The sequence below is a fragment of the Ambystoma mexicanum genome, chromosome 4q (genome assembly GCF_040938575.1).
Source record: "Ambystoma mexicanum isolate Mex_15411 chromosome 4q, UKY_AmexF1_1, whole genome shotgun sequence".
Taxonomy (NCBI): domain Eukaryota; kingdom Metazoa; phylum Chordata; class Amphibia; order Caudata; family Ambystomatidae; genus Ambystoma; species Ambystoma mexicanum.
Window position 1 is genome coordinate 438,147,093 of NC_090928.1, and position 27,712 is coordinate 438,174,804.

The 27,712-nt window shown below is 48.8% G+C and overlaps 1 protein-coding gene across 2 annotated transcripts in view; it reads left to right on the plus strand.

Annotated features, from left to right (window-relative positions):
- Window positions 1-27,712, plus strand: part of XPO1 (exportin 1) — a 1,118,801-nt gene that overhangs the window by 570,373 nt on the left and 520,716 nt on the right. For both annotated transcript variants that reach the window (XM_069608010.1, XM_069608011.1), the window contains exon 16: window positions 466-629. In XM_069608010.1, the coding sequence (XP_069464111.1) occupies window positions 466-629 (164 nt within the window). The remainder of the gene's footprint in view (window positions 1-465; window positions 630-27,712) is intronic.

Sequence of the window (27,712 nt, forward strand, 5' to 3'; positions counted from 1 at the left end):
AATTGAATGATGTGCTCCACTGTGTGGACTCATTGTGCATGCTAATCCCACTCTGCTGAGACTAATCCTTGACCACTCTCCACGCTTTCTTTGATATGGCTTGGCTAACCTCTGAGTTCCCATGTTCACATAACTAGGGTGGCCTCCTAAAATCTGTCCACCAGGCCAGATTCTAGAAATCTAGCTGCTTAATCCTATGAAATGAGACGGCGGAACCCTGATTTAGGAATTCTTAACTGGTACCATGTCATAAGGTGGGGGTGGGGGTGGGAGGTATCCCTGAAGTATGGATGAAAGAGCGCTTTGGGTTAGGAGTATGCCACTATGATGAGTAGCCTATGTTGTGCTTTTTTACTCCCAATATTAAAGCCAAAAACTCTGGTTTGCTTGTCATGAGTAAACTTAAATGTTCCATCTACAAGAGATGGAAAATGTGTTTTTTAAATTAAATTTTGTATATTTCAGAGACACATGATGGCGTCCAAGATATGGCATGTGACACGTTTATAAAAATTGCGCAGAAATGTCGCAGGCATTTTGTTCAGGTGCAAGTCGGTGAAGTAATGCCATTCATAGATGAGATTTTAAATAACATTAACACTATAATATGTGATCTTCAACCACAGCAGGTAAGATCTAATGAACAAATACAATTGATGTCATTTTATGGTTTGCAGTAAATTGTAGTGTAGAATATTCTAATCATTGTGTAATATCTAATACCTTAATTGCCTAGTATTCTTGGAAGCTTTTCAAACTCTGGTCAATATCAAGAACATTTTAGTCACTGTTGGACTTTTTTCATTTTTGTGATCATTGCTTACAATGGGACATCGAGCATATTTGTCAGTCTTGTAAACTTTTGAGATAAGGTGAGCCTTTTTAGCATCCCTTACCTGCTCAACTCATTTTGGTGGTACCGTTCAGTTTGTAAGGCTACCAATGCAGGGAGATTGTTTTCCCATTCATGTTTTCTGGTCTTGTGCAATAACACAATCCACCTTAAATTGACACCCCTCACTGTTCTGTAGCGGCACTTTTTTGCAATGGTTTTCAACTGTTTCCTATGGAGAGTCCCTTATATTTTCTTACTCCCAGCTTCCTTCGCCACTGCAAACTTTTGGTAAAGGAAAGCCCATTCTGAGTGAGTGAAGTTTGAATGCCTTTCTGGCACAAGCTGGTATTTCTGTTTGCTCCAGCAGAAAAATAAAGGCTTTATGGAATCCCACATCGCTACAGAAGGGCGTAAGGTGTGCCTGCTTGCAATGCATACCAGTACAGCTTTTGGCACTTTCAGGGGCTTTTGACAAATTAACAAATGCTGAAATTAATTGCAGAAATTGATCACTGTTGACTACCTTGAATTTAATATCCGTAACACATCATTACTCTGCATAGTCAAACCTTATTCATTTTGCATAACTTGTAGTTGTGTGTACTTAACATTCACCATTCCCAAGTCTAAGCCTTAATGCTCTGTCACACTACCTTGTGCGGTGGAGTAAGCAGTCAGACAAAAGGGTGGCATAATTCAGCACCATTTTAGAAATAAAGAAAATAACCACTACCTATATCTAAAGGATTATCCCTAAACCAATATCTACTCTGGGGCTCGTCGGCCAGATATTTATTCAAATAAAAAGTTTCCATCCTCGGACTAAAAACCTACTCTAGTTCTACCACTAATCTAGAAAAGTGTTCAGCATCCAAACAAATCTAGTACCAGGAGAAAGACTCCTTTCTCCTGGTTAACTGGCTCAGTCTTAATCTTTTTTTTAACCATCCATAGCTCTAGCTTCTAATTCAACAATTAACGTGTAGTGTCAGAAGAATGACTGCCTTCTCCCGACACCTTGAAAAGCCTTGAGGGCAGTCTTGGGATAGTGTTTGGTAATAGTCCTCAAAAGTTTCTTTACTCCTCCAAGGGCTTCTGAAATTTTATTTTACAATTCCAGAAATTCTCCCCTATCTTATAACGTTATGAAGATTACTTCGACAGTTCATGTTCTCCAACACTCCTTAATTCTACTTTGAGCATCACTGACGAGGGAGATTCCTCCACAGGCTCTTGACTCTTGAGCTGCCCCCAAACCCCTACTGAGTCTCACGTTATTCAAGGTACCTGCAACTTGTTGGGACTGCATCACTGGTTCTTCCTGGGGCGATGGGCTTACTTATTTGGTTCAGAGTTTCTGTGCTTCCTTCACTCCGCTCCCAGCTTTGTCCTTGCGGCTCCCGCAACTTCAGCCACATGGCTCCAGTGCAGTTTCATGACCACAAAGAGAATTGGTTGTGTCGTATATTTTAAGTGTGGTTTTAATTTAATAGAAGTGAAGTGTTTTGCAAACATGGTCTAGAAATAAATGTACTTTTACTTTTCAACCAAAACCCTTGAGTCAGTGTTTGCTTGAGTCACAGTAATTGTGGTCATTTGTGTAATTTCTACTACTGATCATTTGCTCTTGAGATAAGTCTGGCTGCTCCGCTACTGCTACCACTTTAACAGTGTAGTTAGGCTTGTACCAAAGGTGAACTTGTATTACCACTTGTAGTCTTAATTGTGTGTAGTGGTCCCTAAGGGCACTGCACAGGATTCTGCCTAATGGCTGGCTTGCAGCTAGCAAAGTTAAACTATTACCACTGATATACACATTTACTTTTGGGGGCTCTGGCTACAGAGCCCCAACACTTTATTTTAGTATACTGTAATGTAGCTTAACATGTGATGAGCAAGGTAAGTTGAAATCAATTTAGAGGCATATGTATGGAAGATGGGTGTTAAAAGAACATTGCACAACCTTATAATGACATGGTTATACAATTGAAAGGTCCTTCCCTTGATAGAAGAGATTGGGGCCTAGTGCCCTTGAAGTCGTGCCCCCAATAGAGGTTAGGAGTCTTTAAGTTGGTCTGAACAAAATTTGCCACTGCCAACAGGCAGTTTGAAAGTGTTTCAGAGTTTAAGAACAATCGCAGGAACGTTCTTGGTAGACCCTCCCTAAATCCATCCGTGTTAGGCAAGATTGTCTGCAGTAACCCTGTGGGAGACTGCACCAGCCTTGTCCTCTTGGAAATGGGTAGCCAACCTTTGATATTAGTCTGTACTACGCAAGTTCATAGTGACTAAGCAGCCTGATTTATCTCAGGAGGAGTCGATGTGAGCTGTAGGGTTGCAACATAGAGTTCACAGTGGCAAGTATCCAAATAACACTTTTCTCCAGCATGGAGTCTGGCATGGATTCACATGCTCATGAATATTCCCTGTCAGTCTGGGAATCCTCAGTAAAAGAAGTAATCATGTTTCGAAGGGATTGTGTCCTCCGACGTATTCCTTATCTATGATATTTGTATCTCCAGCTTGCTGGCCTCGGAAAATTATTTGCCCAGTCGAGGGCGCTGTGCGTCGACGTCCGTCGAGTAGGTGTTCCTCGACAGCCACCGTATCGACGCCGACGTCATCATGCCTATAAATGGCCACGCGCAGCGTCCGTTGCTCAGTTCCGTTTTTCCGCGCTTCGTGTGCCTCGGAATACCGTTGCTCAGTTCGTCAGTCGAAATATTTTCATATTTTCTCGAGAAAACCGACTCGTACTCGATGGCTTCCTCCTCCGACCCGACGACTCCTCGGTCCGGTTTCAAAAAATGCCGAGACTGTGGTAAGAAAATGTCGTTGACGTATCCTCACAGGATCTGTTTGTGGTGTCTGGGAATCGAACACCAGTGTTCGGAGTGTGAGGAAAGCCTTGAAGGAGCGTAGGGGAAGCTCGAGAGAGGTAAGTCAGTTTTAACTTCCTCGAAAGTTTCCGCGGTAGAGTCGAGACATTCGTCTCCTCACCGTCGAAAGCATTCTCGGTCTAGGTCTCGAAGTGGCTCCCACCACTCGTCAAGGTCTAGACACTCGAAAAAGAGATGTAGAAGATCTCCTTTGTCGTCTTCTAGTTCCCCTGAAAGAGTAAATTGCCCCACAAAACACAGCTCTCAGGCTGAGTAGGAGGAATTCTGAAAAAAGGTGCTAAGCGTCTTCGAGAAAGCGGCCTCGACCCCCTCGAAGTCAGCTGAGGGTGATACCCCGGGTGAAAAGCCCAAAAAAATCTAAATGCCGCCAGTCGAAGCACCCGGCGAAAGAGTCGACCCGAAAGCGCCATGAGCCATCAGGAAGTAAAGCATCTTCAACGCCATCGTCAAAAGCCCCTTCGAAGCATAGATCGGCGCCATCAACGCCGTTATCGAAGGGTTCTTCGACGCATCCGTTGATCGAGTCGACGCCGGTAAAAGAAAAACCCACGGCTACTCCACAGCCAACGGTTACATCGAGAGCATCCGACACGACGTCGAACGTCGTCTACATCCTCGAGCAGGATTCCGATCCTCTCGAGTTCTTCGAGGCCTCTTCCAGTTTTCTCGACGCCTTTGAGGATTTTTACATAGTCAACGACATCGACCTTTTCAAGGCCACTGATGATGGCTCCCTCTGCTTTAGAGATGGGTTTTATACCATTTCACAGGCCAGAGCATCCCCCCTTAACTTCAATTTATGAAGAAAGGGAAGATTCTGATCAAGAAAGGCCTTTTGGGCTGCAGAGGACCACATCACCTGAACCAGAGACTTTTGCCTCTGAGGAAAGAAGGTTGAAAGACCTTCAGGATGCATTACAGGAAGCAAGTGGCCTAGACACTTCCCCAGAAGTGGAATATGTCAAACCAGACCCAGGGGACATGCTGAAACCCCTTATAGAACCCTAATGTCAAGAATTATGGAGTTCATGGGTTGGTCTGCACCTTCACCTGTTTTTCAACAGGATGACCTCACAGATATTCTGGATAAAGGTCCACAGGAGGATCCTGTGGTTCCCTTTCATTCTGCTTTACAAAGAAAGATTTTAACTAACTGGGAAACTTCTGAAGTTGTCCCTGCGGTTAACAAGAAGTTTTCAGCGAAATATAGGATATCTGCTGCTGACCCTGAATACCTATCTAAGCACCCTACTCCAGAAAATCTGGTGGTCCAGGCTGCAACTTCATCAGGCAGTACATCTGCATACCCCACTGCTCCACAGGATAGGGATGATAAAAAATATGATGCCATGGCTAAGAAAGTCTTCTCGGCCTGTAGCATGGCTTTAAAATCTGTTAATGCGACTTGTACGCTCGCTAGGTTCAGCCACACTTTGGGAGTGTGCTTCATCAACGGCTGACTGCCTCCAGGAAGGAGAAGAAAGGGACGCATTTTTAAATATCAGATGGTAAAGATGCAATGTGGGAGTCCCTTCAAACTGGCATTGATTCTGCTGACAGTATCAGCAGGGCCATGGCGGCAAGTACCACAATCCGCAGGCATGCGTGGCTGAGAAAGTCCGGCTTTGCTTCTGACGTACAGGCCAGACTTTTAAATCTGCCCTTTGACGGCTCTTCCCTGTTTTGTAAGAAGGCGGATGACAGTTTGGAAAAACTGCAAACATCTAAAGCAGCAGCCAAGTCACTAGGAGCTGCAATCCGCCAAACTAATTTTCGTCCCTCTTGGAGAGGAAGGTCCTTTCGCTATTATTCCTCATATGGAAGAGGCAGAGGACGGCCGGCTCAAAGAGGCCAAGGAAAATTTACCCATGGTGGACGGGGTAAAGGAAAGAAAGCCTCACGAGCCGCTTTACCTTCGGCAACTGCATCAGCCGCTCCCAAACCACTCTGAGGTCTCCCATCACAAAACACCTATAGGGGTCAGGTTAACTCACCATCTGACGGAATGGCAGGCTATTACGTCAGATGCTTGGGCATTGGAGACAGTTGCCCAAGGTTACTGCCTGCCTTTTCTACGCATCCCTCAGAGCCATCCACCGGGGAACCGCTCTCTGCAAGTGCCGGATCCGCTCCTCTTGCAGGAAATTGTAGACCTGCTAGAGAAAGGTGCCATAGAACCGGTACCTGTAGCGGACGGGAACAAGGGCTGGTACTCCCCCCTACTTTCTCATACCAAAGAAAGACTGGGGGACTGAGACCCATCCTGGACTTACGAGAATTGAACAAGTTCCTCAGGAAGGACAAGTTCAAGATGGTAACTCTCTCTCAGATCCTTCAAGCCCTTCAGCTTCAGGACTGGTTGGTATCTCTGGACCTTCAGGATGCTTATTTCCATGTGCCAATCCATCCCAAGCGCAGGAAGAACCTGAGGTTCGCAATTGGCAACTCTCATTATCAATTTCAAGTTCTGCCATTTGGGCTGACCTCCGCCCCGAGGGTGTCATGATCTCTGCTTCCAAAAGGTCAGGGTTTTCCCAACTCCCTTGGAAGCAGATCCATAACCCAGGTTCCGAGTGCCAACCAGTCCCAATTGGGACCTTTTGGACCCAGTCCTGGCGCCAGTGGCACCAGGCTCATAAATATGCCCAGTCCCAGTGGCTGGAAGCGCCGGGCTCATAATGCTTGGGTGGACTTACCTGCAGCAGACCATGCTGCTTACTTGCCTGCCAGTTGAGCCTCTGATCCCCTTCTGTTTGGAACTACTTTTCCTGTTGGGTGGGGCTGGAGCCACTCCCTAGATTCAGAACACTGGAACTCTTCTGGAAAGCAGGAACTCTTTTCTTACCTAGGCGTGGCTGTGGAAGGAGACACCGAAGCACTACAGGAGGCTACTTAAACCACACCCGGTGGATAAATCTTGCTTTGCGTTATTCTGCAACCTCTGCAGCAGAACGCTCATCGTGTCTTCTGCATCCGGTCCTGGGCCTAAGGAAAAAGGCTTACCTTCCTGAATCCAGTCTTCAGTGTTAGGCAGAAACCTGTGCAGTTCCCTTGGGGAACACTGCAAAAGATTTAAGACTACAGGTAGAGCAGTAAACCCCTTTGGTAGCAGTCTGTACCACCCAGATTTACCTGGTAGCTGTGGCTGAGCAGTCAGACTTCTCTCAAGAAGAGTTAGGCAGTATGTAAAGTATACACAATATGTACCAAAACACAATAGCACAAGCAAACACTGACCAGAGCTTGGTTTCAAAAGTATATAGTTATTTATTTAAAATACACATAAGTTAAAAACACTCTAGCAAAAATATAGTAAAAGCACTTCAACACAGTTATAATGAAAGTAGATTCAATCCTTTCTCCTATCTAGACAACTCTAAGTAAACACCACTTAATTAAAACAGAGGTGAGTGCTTAACGTTAGATGACACTCTAGTAGTTTCCAAGAAAGGGAGAGAAAAAGCAGAAATGGGTTAGACACACCACTCTAAGGTCCAGAGCACTTGCAATAGGCTTACAGAAGAATAAAGTCACAGGTGAGCAAAAGTCACTAGGCAGGGCCCACTCTTAGAGTAGCCGGAGCGAAAATGTGCCCAAGATCACACTGTTAGTTAGAGATTCAAAGTCTTGCAAAGAGTCAAAAAGAGGTTAGAGTGGCTCAGAAAGTTTAGCCAAAGTGTCCCAGGCACTCCCAGGTTCGAAAGCCGGGGACTAAATCTACCCCGTACAGTCGGTAGCAAGGGAAGCCAGGCAGAACACAGTACCTTAAGCGGAAAGGATCCTCCAGCGGTGGCAGTTGTTCCAGGCAGTGGCAGCAGGGCTCGACGTCGGTCAGGGGAGAAGAAGTTCTCGCTGAAGAGCAGAAGAAGAGGGTCGTTGCACTGCCCGGGAAGAAACCAGCCGCGGAGTCCTCCGGTTAAAGGGTTGGTGCCGACTTTCGCGGTATGGGGGTAAAGTGTGGTATTCCGGTTGCCGGGGTGCTTGGCACAGGCAAGGCGGCCACGAGATACCTCAAAGAACGGAAAGAAGGCGAAAACTGGTTGTCCCCACCAGTCAAGGGAAGGAGCCACTCCGTTAAGAGTTCTCCTCGGTCGTCGGGAAAAAGTGGTGAGACGGTTCAGCAGGGCTCCACCGGGTGGTGTCGTCGAAGCAGGTCGGCTCAGCTCTTCCCTCGTCGGATTCTTGGTCCTGTGGCGACTTCTGAAGTCCCAGTCCCCAAAGCCCTGCTTTTATGCAGCAAACCCCCATTCACCCAGCCTAGCTGTCACTCAACCATGCTAAGTGGTGAGCCGGGCGGCTCACCACTTGGGCCAATCAGGACGGAGTGCGACTTGAGTTACCAAGGTAACTCAGTCCAGGGTGCCTAAATCCCCCTCCACCCCTCCTAAGTACCCCAGACAGAGTGGCACCACTTTGGAGGGCTTCTGTGGAGAAGCCCGCCAAAAGTGGAACAAAGGGCTCCACTTTGGGTCAGAGTTACAGAGGCGAACACCAACGCCATTTTAGAATCAAGTTTTGGCAAAAAGTCCCAACCGGAGTTATAAAAATAAATATATAAACCGGTGGTATGTTTAAGGCTACCGTAAATAAATAATTAAATGTGTTAGCCTAAAACAATGGGAAATCCCATAGGGAAATATTCGCGGTCGAATATAAAAAGTAGTTTCCACTGCCACCAGCCAAAACTCGATCAGGGGGGGACGGAGACGTGCCCCCTCGACTAACAGACCCTGGGGCAATCGAATTGCCCCAGCCAGTACGTCCACAATGTGATGGTTTGTACTGGTTCTGTTCAGGATTCAAGACTAGCAAAGTCTTTGGTGACTTTACATGCCCTGGGAGACAGTAGTCAGTCCCAGGGTATGGAGTCTATGTTGGGGAGTCCCTAGGACACCCCTGGGTCACGGCACAGAGGGTGCTGTGTGACCCACATCACAAAAATACATGAGGCCCTATGGAGTAAGAGACCCCATAGCCCATTCAACACAAGGTTTAACCAAGAAAACACACTTCAACATGTCCAAGAGTGAGGGTAAAAGAGTCTCACTCTTGGCAGGAGAAAAAAATTAAACCCCAGAAATCCAGCAAAGCTGCTGGGGGACTCACTAGGTAGGGAAATTCAGCCTAAACAGAGAATTCTCCCTAACACTCGCCCCCCCCAGACTAAGGGACAGGAGGATTTAATCCACTCCTGGATGAACCTCATACCTCTAGTCGATGATATACATCCTAGAGAGTCCATCAGCATTTTGATGGTGACACCCTGACCTATGCTTAAGGGAGAACTCAAAGGTTTTCTTTTGCAAGCTAAAGGACCTACAAACCCTTTGAGGAACATCAGTCTTTTTGTTATAGGGGATCTGGTTGACCAGTCCCTCAGAAGTTGGGACAACTTCTGAACCTATGTTAGGCTTTTTGAAGGGGTCCTTATAAAGGATTCCCTTAGATCTAGAGGGGCCTCCAAGGTTCCTCACCACCTCTCTTGTGGGAGCAGGTTGGGTCTTAGGCCTCTTGGTTGGAGGGGTTGGGGTTAGGCAATGTACCTGCTTCCCCTTCCTCTTAGATCTACCCTTACCTATTTTAGGAGTTTCCCCCCTAATATTAGGATTTGAGTTGGGGTCTTCAGTAGAAGGTCCAACAGTCTGAAGGTTTTTGGCCTTAGACTTTTCTTTTCTGGTTTTCCACCAGCACTGAGAATTACCAGTTCTCTCAGGTCCAGATAGGGGCCTAGTTGGTCTATCCACCTCTTCCTCAGAAGCAGGGGGAGTCAGAGACTCTGAGACTAGGGGAACAATGTTGGAGCTTGGTTGGGGCGCCCATGTTCCTAGCATACTATCCGGAAATGTGCCTGGGTTAGAGGTCAACTTACTAACACCAGGGCTTGTAGTGGGGTTCTCAGTAGAGGGTCCCACAGGCTTAGAAGGGTCCTTCAAGGTAGCCTGTCTAGCCAATTTGGTTAAGTTCTGCTTCTCCATACTGGGAGGCCTGGGGGTATGTGACACTACTCCTAGAGTTCTTAGGTCATTCCCCAACAGGACCTTCCCAGGTACCTCAGTCTGAACACTGACAGGGATCCTCACTGTCATGTTGTTACACTGAATGAGGGCTGGTAGAATAGGAACCATTTGGACAGGGCCTCCAGACATCTTAGTGGGACCTTTGGGTGCTTTGGCCACATCCTCAGGTTGAAAGAAGCTTTCATCCACTACTGTTCTGCTGGCCCCAGTGTCTCTCCTAGCAGGAGTATCCTGGCCATTGACAAGAACACTGTCCACATAATACACCTTAGAGTTAACAGGTAGGGAGTTATACACAACCCTATTCTGGGGACTAACCAGACCCATAGGCTCTAAGTTTACAGTTGCTTGAAGACCCAAGGGTTCTTCAGCAAAGAGTTCAAAGTGGGCACTAGCCATCTGTACTTCATCCTCAGGAGTGAAGGCTAAGGAGACTGTGCTGATCCCTGCAGGTTTACCCTTGCACTTGGGATCTCCTTTGATATGGTCAGTACCCTGACAGACATAGCATTGTCCAAATGCTCTCTGGAAGGGTGGCTTGTTCTGACCTCCTTCTGGCTTGTGGCCAGAAGGTACAGTAGCCTGACTAGGTTTCCCATGTGGCTTACCCTGGTTATTTTGTGGTTTGGGGCCCTCTTTGGGATAGGAATTATTAGAATTCTCTTTGGAGTCTTTTTTTGGCTGTTTCTCCCCATCCTTCTTCTGAGTTACCCCAGAATCCTTGTGAGTGGCCCTGTTGGCAACCCACAAGTCAGCAGCCTTAGCTAGCTTCCGGGAATCCAATTCCTTGGAATCAGCCAAGTGTTGTCTGAGCTCAGGAGAGCAGGCATCATAAATAGTCTCCAACATAAACAAATTCTTCATACCTTCATAAGTGTTCACCTTGTAACCCTTAATCCATCCCTCTAAGTTTTTCAAACATTCACTCACCCAGGTAGCCCAAGGGGTACCATCATGCTTTTTGAGGCTCCTAAACCTCTTAAGATACTGGGAAGGGGTCTTCCCAAACCTAGCTATCAAAGCTAGTTTCACACATTCATAGTCCTTCCTATCCTCCTCCCCCATCTCCATTACTACATCAGTTGCAACAGGGGGAAGCCTAGAGAACAACCAGGTGAGTAAGTCATTTCCTGTGATGTTCTGGAGCCCATGATTATATTCAAACAGAGACAACCAATCCAACACATCCAACTTAGGCTCATACATACCAACCAATTCTTTAGGCATCCGGGGTCTTTTAGGACTGGAACTTCTAGAGGAGCCAGAGAGAGAAACATTCTCAACAGATAATTTCTTCATTTCTAAGTCATACTTGAGCTCCATTTCCCTTAGCCTTAGTTCTTTGTCAGTTTGAGCATTAAGTTTCTTATACTCCAATTCTAGCTTCATTTTCTCCAGTTCAAAGTACTGAGGACTAAATGTGGGACCTGGTAAAGGTCCAGTAGGTACAGCAGGTAGAGCAGGCAGAGGCCTAGGGGGGACAGTTACAACAGCCTCACCCTCCTCTTCTGACTCTTCCTCAGAAACATCAACATTTTGCTCCATGTTAACTTCAACACTGTCATCTACAGTCGCTGGAGTGGTAGGTTCCTCTGAACCATCACCCAGACTTTGGTTAGCTAACAATCTTTCAATCAGCTCCATTTTCTTGCCCTTAGTCAGGAGATCCTTATGTTTACAGAGCACTCTTAAACAATCAGCAGTTTTGGCTGCAAGGGACTCTTGACTATAGCTTTCTATAACTGACATGTTAGAGGTTTTACTTTTTCAGTGCTAAGCTTTGTGGTTAGTTGCACTAAGGTATCTAAAGCACAATAAAATGTATACTCAATACAAATCCCACCGCTGTACACCAGTGTTAGGCAGAAACCTGTGCAGTTCCCTTGGGGAACACTGCAAAAGATTTAAGACTACAGGTAGAGCAGTAAACCCCTTTGGTAGCAGTCTGTACCACCCAGATTTACCTGGTAGCTGTGGCTGAGCAGTCAGACTTCTCTCAAGAAGAGTTAGGCAGTATGTAAAGTATACACAATATGTACCAAAACACAATAGCACAAGCAAACACTGACCAGAGCTTGGTTTCAAAAGTATATAGTTATTTATTTAAAATACACATAAGTTAAAAACACTCTAGCAAAAATATAGTAAAAGCACTTCAACACAGTTATAATGAAAGTAGATTCAATCCTTTCTCCTATCTAGACAACTCTAAGTAAACACCACTTAATTAAAACAGAGGTGAGTGCTTAACGTTAGATGACACTCTAGTAGTTTCCAAGAAAGGGAGAGAAAAAGCAGAAATGGGTTAGACACACCACTCTAAGGTCCAGAGCACTTGCAATAGGCTTACAGAAGAATAAAGTCACAGGTGAGCAAAAGTCACTAGGCAGGGCCCACTCTTAGAGTAGCCGGAGCGAAAATGTGCCCAAGATCACACTGTTAGTTAGAGATTCAAAGTCTTGCAAAGAGTCAAAAAGAGGTTAGAGTGGCTCAGAAAGTTTAGCCAAAGTGTCCCAGGCACTCCCAGGTTCGAAAGCCGGGGACTAAATCTACCCCGTACAGTCGGTAGCAAGGGAAGCCAGGCAGAACACAGTACCTTAAGCGGAAAGGATCCTCCAGCGGTGGCAGTTGTTCCAGGCAGTGGCAGCAGGGCTCGACGTCGGTCAGGGGAGAAGAAGTTCTCGCTGAAGAGCAGAAGAAGAGGGTCGTTGCACTGCCCGGGAAGAAACCAGCCGCGGAGTCCTCCGGTTAAAGGGTTGGTGCCGACTTTCGCGGTATGGGGGTAAAGTGTGGTATTCCGGTTGCCGGGGTGCTTGGCACAGGCAAGGCGGCCACGAGATACCTCAAAGAACGGAAAGAAGGCGAAAACTGGTTGTCCCCACCAGTCAAGGGAAGGAGCCACTCCGTTAAGAGTTCTCCTCGGTCGTCGGGAAAAAGTGGTGAGACGGTTCAGCAGGGCTCCACCGGGTGGTGTCGTCGAAGCAGGTCGGCTCAGCTCTTCCCTCGTCGGATTCTTGGTCCTGTGGCGACTTCTGAAGTCCCAGTCCCCAAAGCCCTGCTTTTATGCAGCAAACCCCCATTCACCCAGCCTAGCTGTCACTCAACCATGCTAAGTGGTGAGCCGGGCGGCTCACCACTTGGGCCAATCAGGACGGAGTGCGACTTGAGTTACCAAGGTAACTCAGTCCAGGGTGCCTAAATCCCCCTCCACCCCTCCTAAGTACCCCAGACAGAGTGGCACCACTTTGGAGGGCTTCTGTGGAGAAGCCCGCCAAAAGTGGAACAAAGGGCTCCACTTTGGGTCAGAGTTACAGAGGCGAACACCAACGCCATTTTAGAATCAAGTTTTGGCAAAAAGTCCCAACCGGAGTTATAAAAATAAATATATAAACCGGTGGTATGTTTAAGGCTACCGTAAATAAATAATTAAATGTGTTAGCCTAAAACAATGGGAAATCCCATAGGGAAATATTCGCGGTCGAATATAAAAAGTAGTTTCCACTGCCACCAGCCAAAACTCGATCAGGGGGGGACGGAGACGTGCCCCCTCGACTAACAGACCCTGGGGCAATCGAATTGCCCCAGCCAGTACGTCCACAATGTGATGGTTTGTACTGGTTCTGTTCAGGATTCAAGACTAGCAAAGTCTTTGGTGACTTTACATGCCCTGGGAGACAGTAGTCAGTCCCAGGGTATGGAGTCTATGTTGGGGAGTCCCTAGGACACCCCTGGGTCACGGCACAGAGGGTGCTGTGTGACCCACATCACAAAAATACATGAGGCCCTATGGAGTAAGAGACCCCATAGCCCATTCAACACAAGGTTTAACCAAGAAAACACACTTCAACATGTCCAAGAGTGAGGGTAAAAGAGTCTCACTCTTGGCAGGAGAAAAAAATTAAACCCCAGAAATCCAGCAAAGCTGCTGGGGGACTCACTAGGTAGGGAAATTCAGCCTAAACAGAGAATTCTCCCTAACATTCAGCAACACCTATAAAGACAAGAAAGAACAGGTTAGCATTCCGGCATCTGAAAGGCAAAGGCTTACTATCCTGAATCCAGTCTTCAGCAACACCTATAAAGACAAGAAAGAACAGGTTAGCATTCCGGCATCTGAAAGGCAAAGGCTTACCTACTCTTCGTGCGCTCCGGAGGTCTTCACGCTGCATTCCGGCATCTGAAAGACAAAAGCTTACCAACTCTTTGCACGCTCCGGAGGCCTTCGGCGCTGCATCCCGCATCTGAAAGACAAAACAAGGTGCGTTTAAAGACATTGGGGAACTTTAATACTCACGTGCCATTACTCCTTTCCGCATCTAATCCAGTGGGTATTCCGGCACCCTGCAGCCGCTCCGAACTCGTACCTGCAAAATAAAAAGACAGTTAGAGCGCATCGTGAAGCAGGCAACAAGCGCTTACTTACGTGCTTCCAGGCGCTTCTATTCATCACACGGGCTCCATCTTCAACTCACTTCAGCCCGTCATCCGCCATCGCCGGAACCCTGCAAAACAAGAGACATCATTACTAAAGACTTTAAAGACATTTGAATGACTCGAAACTTACCGTTCGTGCAGTAAACGACGGACAGCAGTCCTCTGAAGTCAAGAGGCCTGCGCTACCTATCCAGTGAAGAAACTGGTTACAGCACCCTGCCCCGAGGCAGATGGAGAGCTCAGCATTCACTTACCTAAGGTGAGAGCGTTAACCTTTGGGGGTCTACAGGAGAGGAGAAGAGGAAAGAGATAGGGACACCCCAATAACCCCACTTCATTAACCCCATATTTTCTATCTGCAGACATCTTACTCTACACGTCAGGCATACAGTGCACAGAGGTCCAGCCCAAGAGCCAACCGGGTGCTACACATCACCTTTGGAGATACGGTAGTTGCCCAGTCAAGACCGGCGCCTCTGCGAGAATCAGGTGAGCGTTACAGAGGGTCTTCACCAAGCTAATGTCGGTTGTGGCTGCAAGTCTAAGGAGGGAAGGGATTCAAGTCTACCCCTACCTGGATGATTGGTTGATCAGAGCAGTTTCTTCAGAACAAGCTCGGATCCAACTAGATTATGTCTGCCACTTCCTTCACAAGCTGGGCTTCTCTCCGTCTGTACGGGGGAGAAACGTCCTGATAATGACGGACAATACAGTGGCCATGCACTGCCTCAACAAAAGAGGAGGCGTAGGGTCACTGCCACTGTGCAGAGAGGCGATGCAGCTCTGGTTTTGGGCAATTCAGGAAGGAATCTCTCTATCAGCTATTCTCCTAGCTGGAGAGAAGAACTTGACAGCGGATGTTCTGAGCAGGCAGAACACAGTCTCCCACGAGTGGGAGATAGCTCAGGAAGTCCTTCAAGAGATCTTCGCCCTTTGGGGAACCCCTCAAGTGGATCTGTTCGCCACCAGGATCAACTGGAAGTGCGACAGAATTTGCTCAAGGGAATTTCCCCCGAGAGGAGCTCTAGGAGACACGTTCGTAGTGGACCGGGAGTTCCCCCTTCTGTACGCGTTTCCTCTGGTCCCTGTCATTCCTCAAATGATCAGGAGGTTGAGAAGGTTTCGGAAGACCATGAGCCTAATTGCCCCGGATTGGGCCAGGAGAACGTGGTACCCGGACCTTCTGGACATGTCCATCCATCTTCCAATTCGTCTACTGTACAGAGAGGATCTTCTCTCACAGAAGGGAGGTCAGGTTCTCCATCCAGCCATCAAGACCCTCAACCTTCACGCTTGGTATCTGAAAGGTTGAGGTACGAGGATTGGGACCTTCCAGATGACGTCATGGAGGTGTTGCTTTCGGCCAGAAGGCCAGCAACTAAAACTCTATACCGCTGCCGTTGGAATAAATTTTGCAGCTGGTGCAGAGAAAAGAATATCGAACCCTTTTCATGTGGTACACCTGCTGTGTTATCCTTCTTACTTTATTTGGCAAATTCAGGCCTTCAAGTTGGCACTATTAAGGGCTATCTCGCAGCGCTATCGATCTTTAAGCGCACTGCAGAGGAGCCATCGTATTTCAAAATTCCATTGGTAATACAATACCTGAAAGGTCTAACTAATGTTTACCCTTCAAGACCATTCCAAGTTCCCTTATGGGACTTAAATCTAGTTTTAAACTTCCTAAAGGGTGCTCCTTTTGAACCACTCCACTCTTGTTCATTGAAGTTTCTCGCCCTCAAAACTGTTTTATTGGTAGCATTAACATCTGCTAGAAGGGTTAGCGAGATACAAGCCCTATCTTGTAAACCTCCTCATACAATTTTTCACAAGGACAAAGTCGTTCTACAGGTGAAGCCTAACTTCCTCCTAAAGGTAGTTTCTGAATTTCACATTACTCAGAAGATTACTTAACCTTCATTCTATCCTCCTCCCCATCCGGGGAAAGAGGAAGAGAGACTACACAGGCTGGACCCTAAGCGAGCTTTGAGTTTTTATATCAGTAGACTTGCTAAAATTAGACAAGCAGACCAACTCTTTGTAGGTTACGCAGGACATAAATTGGAATTACCAATAACCAAACAAACCATCTCCAGATGGATTATTTTAGCCATTCTGGAATGCTGCAAACTGGCAGGGAAAGAGCCCCCTCAAAATCTAAGGGCTCATTCGACCAGGGGTATCGCAGCCTCCTCAGCTCTTCAAAGATGGGTACCAATTTGAGACATATGTGCGGCTGCCACATGGTCGTCCGCACATACCTTTACCAAATTTTATAGCCTGGATTCCTCCTCTAGTCAAGAGACTAGATTTGGCAAAGCTGTGTTACACTCTGTTCATTCTTAGAGTAATATGGCATCTCTTACTCCCGCCTCCAATCACATACCACTGCTATGGGAGTTTATCATAGATAAGCAATACGTTGGAGGACACAATCCCTTCGAAGAACAAGTTACTCCTTACCTGGTAACATTCTTTCGATGGGATGTTCCTCCGATGTATTCCTTATCGCCCCTCCCATCCATCGCCGCAGTAACATTTCCCTTGTGTTTGCAGCTTACGCTCCTTCAAGGGTAGTAACCATTCATGCAATAACTACCTTACTCTAGAAAAAGGAACTGAGCAACGGACGCTGCGCGTGGCCATTTATAGGCATGATGACGTTCGTTGATACTGTGGCTGTCGAGGAACACCTACTCGACGCACAGCGCCCTCTACTGGGAACATTTTTTTCCGAGGCCAGCAAGCTGGAGATACAAATATCATAGATAAGGAATACGTCGGCGGAACATCCCATTGAAAGAACGTTACCAGGTAAGGAGTAACTTGTTCTTCTGAAGTTAATCTGCTTAGAATCACATGCTGTGCATATGGTCCGACATCCAGTGGTAACCGCAGAGTATTGCATCTTGTCTTTCGAGAATCGTAAGGGGACTTCGACATGGGCGTGCCTGTAACACTATCCCTACGTGACGTGTACCCAAAATCCCTCGTGCATCGAGGTCCCTCAGATTGTTTTTTCCGCCCAGCATACTGGTCGCCTTGATGCGGAGCTCGTCAAAGACTGCTTATTGTCACATCGACCTTTGGTCAAATAATTATATCAAATATCCAGATCACCCTATCTGTCCCTTATTTCGACGGTTGTTGCAGACCTCTGCCGAAGAACTCAACAGACGGTAATCCAGTTGGCCTATATAGTAGGGAGAGTGGGGTCTGCGTGGACATTTCTATACAGATTGAGAATGCCTTTCCCTTTCCTTCCTCTTTCCCTTTCATTATTCGTCACTCTAACCATCCTCATCTATGGAGAGGACTCCATTTAGGTTTTGCCCTAATTATAGGAGCAAATTCCCTTGGAAATACAGGCACAGACGGTGTAACAGGTGCTTACCGCTCGATTGCAAGGAGGAAGGATGCGCGACTTGTAAACTCCTCTGTCCTAAAATATTAAAGGAGCGTAGAGTGAAGCGGTGGGCGGCCCATGGTATGTCGAAGGCCGAAATTTCTGCCGCAGCTGCCGAATGTGACGACGGCGAGAGTGATGAGCATACCTCCGAACCGGAGGTTGTTGACCTTTCGACGGAACGCTCGCGTTCCGGATAGTCTGTCCCCGGCGGGCACGGCTTCGGCATTGCTATGGGGAATTCGCACCCCGGCGACATAGACGAACATGTACACAGCAGAAAGCACACAACCCCAAGTCAGTCTTCAGCTAGGTCAAAGAAGACTTCAGCGCCAACAAGTACACCGGAAGCCCTGGCGGCACCCGCCGACCGTCAGGTTCGGCAGCTCTCCCCGCAGCCGCAATTGCGCCTAGCGACCGGGCAATCTAAGACAAAGGGCGGTACCCCCAATAGATCAGGTTCCACCACGACACATCGCAAGAAGCCGTTCCGGCGATGCATCCATTGAGGACAAGGCCCCTACACTGGCGAAAAAGACCCCCTCGCAGGCTGAAGCTACGCACCTCCCCACTGCGGAGGACGTCGCCGGCAGCTTAGCCAGGTTTGTCGCTGCCAATTCCCAGAAGCGGCAGGCCCGGGATGCACCGAGGCCCACGGAAAGGCCAAAGGATCCATCGAGGTCCAAGGATGGCCTAAAGGGGGGGGGGGGTACCAGAACCCACCCATAAGTCGAAGAAGCACACACGTCTCACCTCTGTCGGTGCCCCAGGAGGAGTTCTCTGAGGGCGAAGGACTGTTCTCGACAATGAGATGAAAATCTTGGCGCTTTTCGACGGATGAACACGGTCAAAATATTTTTCCACCTCCTAGACCTTTCTAGGTCCTCGGTTTGTACTAGAGAAAAGTTTGAGAACTGTATGGAAAGGCTGGACCGGTTGGTTTCCCATTCAGAACAACCCACACCAAGGAGGCCAAGGGATGAGAGCCCTGTGGACCCCAAAGCTAAGTTCCCAAGACTTTTTGAGGACATGCATGAACACATGGAAGGCTGGGAAGAGAGCCCAGATGTGGGTGATCCCCCTGTCCCTCCTCCCCCCCCAAAACATGGCAATCCCCAGATAATCAAGACCCTGATGTCCTGTCCCTGGACTCTCCCCAGTCCACTCCCCAGTCCACTCCCTCTAGGCAACAACCATCGCCATTGGATGACCAATTGACTTTTAACGTGGTGTTACGTAAAGCAGCTGCTCATTTTAAAATTGCTACGGATGAGGCAGTCCGTGAAGCTGACTTTGTGCAGGACATCCTTAAGGAGAAACCACTGGCCAGCCAGGCCATTCCCCTTCTCAATTCAAATAAAAAACATTTGGCGCCATCCTTATGGACACCTGCTCTCAAGAGGTGTCAACCCGCGAATAGAAACCTTTGCCTTTCTCCATCAGTCCCTCTGTATATCGGAGGTCTTTCCACCCCAGACTGCCTGGTGGTGACTACTACACGAAAGTGGGCAGGGATCCCTTTGTCAACTGGTGAGGCACCCCCTGATAAGGAGAGTAAACAACTTTACGCCCCTGGGGAAAAGAATCACGGTTGCGGCCGTGTTCTCAACGCGCATTGCCAACAATAGCTTGTTGGCCAGTTACGCCGATGCCCAGTGGGCTTTACTACAGGAAGGCATACAGGAGGTTCCCGAACCCCTACATACTTGTCGCCTCCTCCTCACCACTATCACTGAAGGCAGAGGTGAACCAAAGCATTCTTAAGAATACTTTGGATTCCGCTGAAACGGCTGATCGATCCCTGGCTCAGGGCACACTCCTGAAAAGACATGCTTGGCTACAGAACTCTGGATTCAAGCCAGAGACGCAAGCGTCGCTAATCTACCTGTGGAAAAATCCAACCTGTTTGGTAAGGCGGTAGATGAGGCCCTAGAAACCGCAAAAAAGGAGCATGACACCTTAAAAACTCTGGACCAGATTACACAAAGACCCTCTAGAAGAAGAGGATCTGGGTCCAAACGGCTTTTTCGTGGCCAACGCTTCCCTCAACAATACTCATCGGCAAACAATTGGAATTCTACACAGGGAAATAGCGGATACACCACGCTGTATCCCCAAAGGGGTGCACTCCGTGGCAAAGGAAGAGGCTCCCCGGCCTCAGGTTTCCAATGACCCGAAGATACGGGTCCCCTCCCATGCCTCCCCGGTCGGGGGCTGGCTAGCATCGTTTCTTCAGGCATGGGAGGAGATGACTACAGACCAGTTGGTGCTAAAGGCTGTGGCCCACGGGTACTGTATAGAGTTCAACCGGTCCTCGACATTCAGACCTCCACGAGCAAGACTGACACCAGACCATCTTCGCATTCTTCTGCAGGAAGTCGAAACACTTCAGGAGAAAGGAGCCATAGAAATCATACCTCTGGCACAGGTAAAAGAAGGTATTTGTTCAGTGTACTTCCTTGTACCCAAAAAGGATCTAACCATGCGCCCTGTTTTAGATCTGCGCCCAGCGAACAAGTTTGTAAAACCACAAAGTTTCTGCATGGTCACACTACAGGAAGTAATTCCACTGCTATCACGGGGGGGATTACATGGCAACACTGGACATGAAAGATGCATACTTTCATATTTCGATGTTTCCAGCGCACAGAAAATACCTGAGATTTATGAGATGGGAAGCATCATCAGTTCAAAGTACTACTCTTCGGCATAGCATCTGCACCAAGGGTATTTACAAAAGTACTAGCGGTGGCAGCACCACATCTGCGCAGGCAGTCCATCCTGGTCTATCCTTACCTTGACGACTGGCTCATAACAGGGGACTCTTACGAAACATGTCTGTCAAATACCCAAAAGACGATGGATCTTATATTCAGTCTGGGATTTTCTATCGACGAGAAGAAATCCAGCCTAGACCCCAGTCAGGTCAAACAGTCCCTAGGGGCTCTAATTCGAACAAAGGGCGGCCTCGTCTTCCCCTCCAACGAGAGGGTCCAAAACATGTTGTTTCAGATCCCTCAGTATGTTGCCATTCGAGAGGTGACTGTACGCAAGGCTGTGTGATTTCTAGGAATGATGGCATCATGCATCTACTTGGTTCATCACGTGCGCATGCGCCCAATGCAAGAGGGGCTCAACAGCCAGTGGTGTCAGGACAGCGGACAATGGACGATCTAGTGGTTGTCTCACCGGCCCTCATTCTCTCGCTGCAGTGGTGGTCGAGGGAAAAACTCTTGAAAGGGAAATCATTTATTACCCCTGCAGTGGAAGCCACTCTAACCACAGATGCATCTCTCACAGGGTGGGGTGCTCACCTGCTTCAACAGAGTTTGGTCGTCAGACATAGCATCCAACCACATAAACCTGTTGGCAGTGTTCACAGCACTGAAAGCTTTCCAGACACAACTGCAGGGGAAGACTATCCTGATACTCAGACAGCACCACAGCCATGTACTACCTGAACAAACAAGGGGGCACTCATTCTCCAGGGCTGTCCAAACTGTCCCATAACATTTGGAAGTGGGCTCTCAAACGCAACATGTTCCTGTTATCACATGTTCCAGGGGAACTCCATCTTCTGGGAGATGTACTCTGCAGAGACTTCCCGTTGACCAGGGAGTACGAATGGCGATTACACGAAGACATAGTCTCCAATGTTTTTGCAGAATGGGGCTTCCCAGAGATGGATCTGTTCGCAACTCTGGAGAACACTCAATGCCAAGATTACGCCCTCCAGGTACCCCGGAACCGTTCCAAGGGGAACACAATCTGGATAACCTGGTCAGGGAAATATGTCTATGCGCCACCCCCCCCCCCCCCCCCCCCCCCGACTCCCCTTCTTAACAAGATCATGCACAGGAGGCACCAGCAGGAACCAGTCACGATGATACTGGTGGTCCCCATGTGGGCCCGCCAACCCGGCTTCGCTCATCTGATGGAGACGTCCCTATCTCTTCCACACAAACTGCCTTGCCTGTACAACATGTCGCAAGACAGAGGGGAGACGCTTCACCCATGCCCACAGACATTGAACTTAGCGGCCTGGCTCCTGAGGTCCTAGAGTTTGGACACCTGCAACTCCCTCCGAGTGTCATGGTGCGTGCTTCAAAACCCCTGGAACTGATGGGCCCACCCCAGTCACTGCCACCCATAAGGGCTTATCTAGCCCCAAAGAAGTGTCCTAGAACCTCCTGGACTCAGCCCTGGCGCCAGGCTCATAATGTGTTGAACTGCTTGGGACTACTTACTCAGCCTAGTGAGGCTGAGCCTTTCTGCATAACCAGGGTGTGGTAAAGGGACTACTTTACCTGGAACTACTTGCATGGTTATTTAAGCCACACCCTGCAGTCAGAACACGATTCGCGTTATTCTGCACTCCTGCAGCGTAACGCTCACCGTGCCTGCTCAGTACTTGAACTTCTACAGCCACGCCTGTTCTGAGATTCCAATCATCGTTACCTGAGAGAAGAAAGAGAAGAGAATAGGAGTTAGTACAGCAACGAAGACCTTACCTGCAGTACTTCATCCAATCGGTCACGCCCTCAGCTGATCTCTGAACTGCCGCCCTTGCAGAGAAAAAGGTATCTGCACCAGCATGAATACTCACCTGGGGTTGGCATTCTTCCGTAAAACGTTGGGGCGGTTCTTCTCATCGCCGTCCTGGAGCAGCACCCCGCCTGCAAAGAAAGAAAAGAAACAGCAGGTTAGTCACGCACGAAAAAGAAGTTATTCAGACATCCAGCACCACTCACTCGCGCTAATACTCGCCTGAAGGAAATCTGCTTAGCATCTTAGGAAGAGTCAGTCTTCATCTGAAATCCACACCAGACCGCGCCTGAAAGAAGACACAAAACACGTTTAAAACTTGGGCAACAAGGACTTTAAGCACCTATATCAAGCATCCATTGGCACAGAGACTTACCTGCTTAATCCAGCTATTCCAGACTCGGCCACAGCCACACTGGATCAGTGAAGTAACTAGGTCCGGGCAAAGACTGTGCTTACTGCGCTCCTGCTAGAGATTGCAGGATGGAGAGCCTACCCCACAAAACTCCAAGACAAATGCCTCCTGGGGTGATATCAAGGGAGAAGACGCGAGCAAGCATCATTCAAGCAGTGCCACGCGAGTGCCGACATCATTCCTGCAGCTACGTGCTACGCCCCCGTGGAGACCAGGTGAGCGTGACAGATGTATGGACATTCTCAGGGAAGCAACAAAGCCGAACACCAGATACTTGTATTCCAGTAAATGGAAACGGGTTGTCATCTGGTGCAACTCAAAGAGCATTAACCCAATGAACTGCTCTCCCACACACATTGTGTTATACATAACTCATTTACTTGACTCCGGCCTGGTCTTCAACTCCATAAAGGTGCACCTAGCTGCACTTTCAGCCTACACTCCATCACAACAGAATGTGTCATGGTGGAAGTTACCAGTTATTAAAATGTTCATGGAGGGAGAGAAAAGAATTCACCCTCCCATTTCTAACCCAGCTCCCGCATGGGACCTAAACATGGTGTTGACTAGGCTTGTGGGGGCTCCATTCGAGCCCATGCACAAGGCAAGTCTTAAAGACCTTACCCTTAATACTGCTTTTTTAATAGCTATTACCACCATCAGGAGGCTAAGTGAACTAAAAGAGATATCGATCCTAGATCCCTTCATAACAGTTTGCAAAGACCAGGTGGTTCTTCGCACTCACCCTAGATTTGCGCCTATATTCATTTCAAGTTCATGTGAACCAGTCAATAGAATTACCAACTTTCTTTCAAAATCCTTCAAACCTGGGAGAAAGTACTCTGCACACACTGGATGTACGCAGAGCTGTCATGTTCTACATGGAAAGAACTCGACCGCTTAGAAAAACGAATGTTTTTCGTTTCGGTGGCGGCAGGAAAAGGAGACGCAGTCTCCAAATCCACTATCTCTAGGTGGATTGTCAAATGCATTACACTCTGGTACACTCTTGCTAAGAGGGAACTGCCTTTCAAGCCCAGAGCACATTCCACTCGAGGCCCTGGGTCGTCCATAGCATTCATTGCAAAGGTTCCCCTTCAGTCCATTTGCAAAGCGGCAACCTGGAATTCTGTACACTTTTACAAAAGACTATTGCCTAGACACTGGTTCTAGGTCTGATTCTCAGGTGGGACAGGCAGTACTATGACATCTTTTCACTACTGTTACTTTTCACAACCCAACTCCGGGTACTGCTCGCTAGTCTATGTACAGCATGTGATTCTAAGCAGATTAACAAACATCAGAAGAAATGCATTACTTACGTAAAAGCATTTCTGTTGGTTGTATCTGCTTAGATTCACATGCGCCCACCCTTCCTCCCCTCTTGGATGGAAGAAACATAGACGTCTTACCACTTTCTCTTTCTGTACTCACTCGTGAAAGTCACAAAGCTCCCTCTTGGCAGAACACTACACGTCAGGCACGCCCATGTCGGCGTCCCCTTTCGATTCTCGAAAGACGAGATGCAATACTCCCCGGTTACCACTGGATGTCGACCATATACACAGCATGTGAATCTAAGCAGATACAACCATCAGAAATGCTTTTACGGTAAGTAATGCATGTCATCCTCCCCCCACACACCACCTCGCGCCCCCTCCCCAAATCCCCATTGGTCCTGAGCAATTTGTGGGAGTTTTTAGCGGTAAGGTCGACTGTCTTTATAGTGTTTTGTCTTCCTAGTCGGGGAATATCCCCAGGAGGGACACAGCCTTCGGGCACCATGCTCGGCATGCGCCGGTCTTGAGGTACTTCAGTAGGGCTGCCCGTTCCGTGTTGAACTTCAGGTGGTGTCCTTGTAGAGAGTACTGTAAAGGAGGGTGGTGTCTGTACTCCTGCTCTCCGTATGGTAGATGAGCGGCACAGAGGACCCCAGCCAAGATTTTGTTGGTAGCAATGGACGAGCAATCGGGGCCCAGCTTCTCAGGAGGTGATGCAAGCTGGTTCTTAAGTAGAGTGTAGTCCACGAGCACCCACAAAGGAATGTCCACACACTATTAGTTAAAAGTCTTTATATAATTAAGGTTCATGGTTATATACGCAATCACAATAAATCACTTTGTGCTCAGTTAATCTACAATGGCAAATATTTACAGTTCTATGTGGTACCACAATTATCAGATTTCATTAAAGTGCATCAACTGTACTCTGGTCAAATGTCACACAAATCAATTAATAAAGGTAACCAACAATAGACCTAGGAGGAAAGCGGTTGGTTAGAACAATTGGCAGAATACTGGCCCCTACCACTAGACACAGTTCTGTGTGGAGACCCCCCCACCTGGCAACCTGTAAAAATAAATATATACCACAAGCCCAGTCCATATATTGGTCTAGGAGTCTTATTCCCTTCTAAAATGTTTCTAGGCATCGAGGATCCTTCTGGAGTGACTCCCTTTAAAGCAGGAGCCAAGGATCGTCGACAGGCCTCGAAGAAAGTGAACTCGGTGACGAGAATCCTCAATGGAAGTTCGGTGACGTAGGGGCGGCAGCTTCGGTCCCAACGGTACTCGTCGACGAGTCGGAGACGTCCTGCGAGGAAGAGGCGTGCGGGGCACATAGATGTTGATAGTTCAGGACCGCAAAGAGTTTGTGAAGAACTTTGGCCCAGCAAGGGCGTCGAGTTGTCCGGTGTCTCTACGGTCTTTGGGTGGCGGGAAACCCACCGGCGGATGCTCCTCGGCGCATCGACAGCCTGGCCTTCTCGGGCGGGATAAGGCGATCAGCGGTGCGGACGAGCGTGTCCGGGAATCAAGTGTCTTAATTGAGCGTTGCTGCTTCGGTTGTCGATGGCACGGCGTCAAGCGGATCCCTCTTCTGGGCAACACGGCTTCGACAGGTCTCCGGCGGTTATAGCAAACCTGCGAAACCTGGTCGACGACTGATGGAATGTCTGGTGCTTATCTTCGTTCTCCTTGGCGGTCCACTTCTCCGGTCGGCGGCCTGTCGAGGGTCCGACTTCAGGGAGCTACGGCGAAGGTTGGCGGTGCTCGATGGTCCCTCTGAGTTCGGGAAGAGGGCGCCTAACCAGGTCCTCTATTGCATCAGTCTCGACGGATCTGCGGATTTCGGCCAAGGGAGACAGCAGTCAACCACCTTCTTTGGGCTTAGGTGTCGAGATTAAGCGTCAATTTCAACTTAAGCTTCTGAACGAATTCTAGCAGTGAGAGGCCACCAGATATACTAGTTGATCTCCCAGTCATTCTGCTGGGTCACACTCAGGCAACCATTCACTCAGAAGGGCAGTCAGCCAGCCAGTCAGGGATACAGTGCATTCAGGCCATTCTCCTCCCTCTAAGACGCTCACAAAAAGGAATGTGTATTGGGACAAGTACCCAGCCGTTCAACACTCCACACTGCATTCATACCAGTTTCGGGCAGGGCTGTCTCAGTCATTGTGCTTCATACTAGAAACCAGACGTGCACAACAAGAAGTGCATATTGGTCACACACTCCATTCACCCAAGTCCCACCCACAGGGTGTACCCACAACATACAGTCACTGGGAAGGCTCCAGCCAGCCAGTCTGGCATGGACTTCACTACAGTGCCATATATGGAACTTCCACCCAACAGCCAGTCGGGGGGAAGGGACAGAGTCGGGGCTTCCCAGGACTTTGGGAAACAAGGTATCGGACAATAAGAAAGCAAGAGGCCACGGGGCCATCTCGTTTCCCAACAGCAATCAACTGATCCCAATGACAGGGCCTGGGTATCCCCAAAATGGAGGATACTCTGAGCACCTGTCAAATTCAGCATGGATCAGCCACCAGCCCATACATACCCTGCTCTGTGGGCCACACACAGGTGCCCAAAAACATACACTAGTTTCACAGGGTTGTACCCCTCCCCCCCACCCATGGGTGCCATAAGGGCATAAGGGTACCAAACCAAAAACAGGAAGAGCTGCACTGCCAGGAGTCCCACATGGACTCCTGGGCAGTAGACCATACAGACGAGTGGGAACTACGACAGGATCTAGTGGACCGCCTCTTCCGACGGTGGGGCACACCCCAGATCGATCTGTTCGCGACGAACTCCAAGTGCCAGAGGTTCGCCGGCAGGCGGGGAGGTCGGGGAGGTTTTCTTTCCCTCGCCGTCCGGCGGGGAGGTCGACGTAGAGGCCGCGCCCTCCCCCCCCCCCCCCCGCCGTTTTCTTCCTGGCCGCCGCGGAGACGACCGAGTCCGGGGTCGGCTGTTTCCCCAGCCGAGGAGCATGGGCGATGCTTTCTCGTTCCCCTGGGAGGGCCTGTTCCTATACGCGTTCCCTCCATTGCTGATCAGGCTCATCAACCAGCTCAAGAGGTCACGGTGCAGGATGATCCTCGTCGCACCTGCGTGGCCGAGGCAGATATGGTTCCCGGACCTTCTGGACTTGTCAGCGTCCCCGTCAATCAAGCTGCCAGTGGACGCGGATCTTCTCTCCAGGCAAGGAGGCGCCATCCTCCATCACGACCCGAAGTCGCTGAACTTGCAGGCCTGGCTCCTGCAGCGTTAGAGTTTGGAGGATACGACATACCGGCCGACTGCAGAGAGGTTCTTGCAAAGGCCAGGGCGTCCTCAACTCTTAAATGCTATGGACACAAATGGAAGAGGTTCTCTGTCTGGTGCCACGCACAGAAGATTAACCGTCTATGGATTACGGCTCCCCAGGTTCTGCCGTACCTTCTGACGCTGGCCAAGGCTAGACTGGCGCACGCGTCCATCAAGATTCATCTTGCTGCGATCTCCCGATACACCAGAACCACGGGCGGACGTCTTTGTGGTCTCATCGTCTGGTGAAAGAATTCATGAAGGGACTGTTCAGATCGTTCCCGCCGGTGAAGGCTCCGGCCCCGGCGTGGGAGCTCAACGTGGTGCTGACCAAGCTCATGGGACCTCCGTTCGAGCCTCTGCATTCGGCTCCGTTGAAGTTCTTGTCGTGGAAAACAGCGTTTCTTGTGGCCATCACCTCCGCACGAAGAGTGGGAGAGATCCAGGCCCTTTCTTGCAAGCCCCCGTACTTGACTTTTCACGACACGAGGGTAGTGCTCAGGACGCACCCCTCCTTCATGCCCAAGGTGCCGTCGGAATTCCACCTCAACAAACCCTTGGTGTTGCC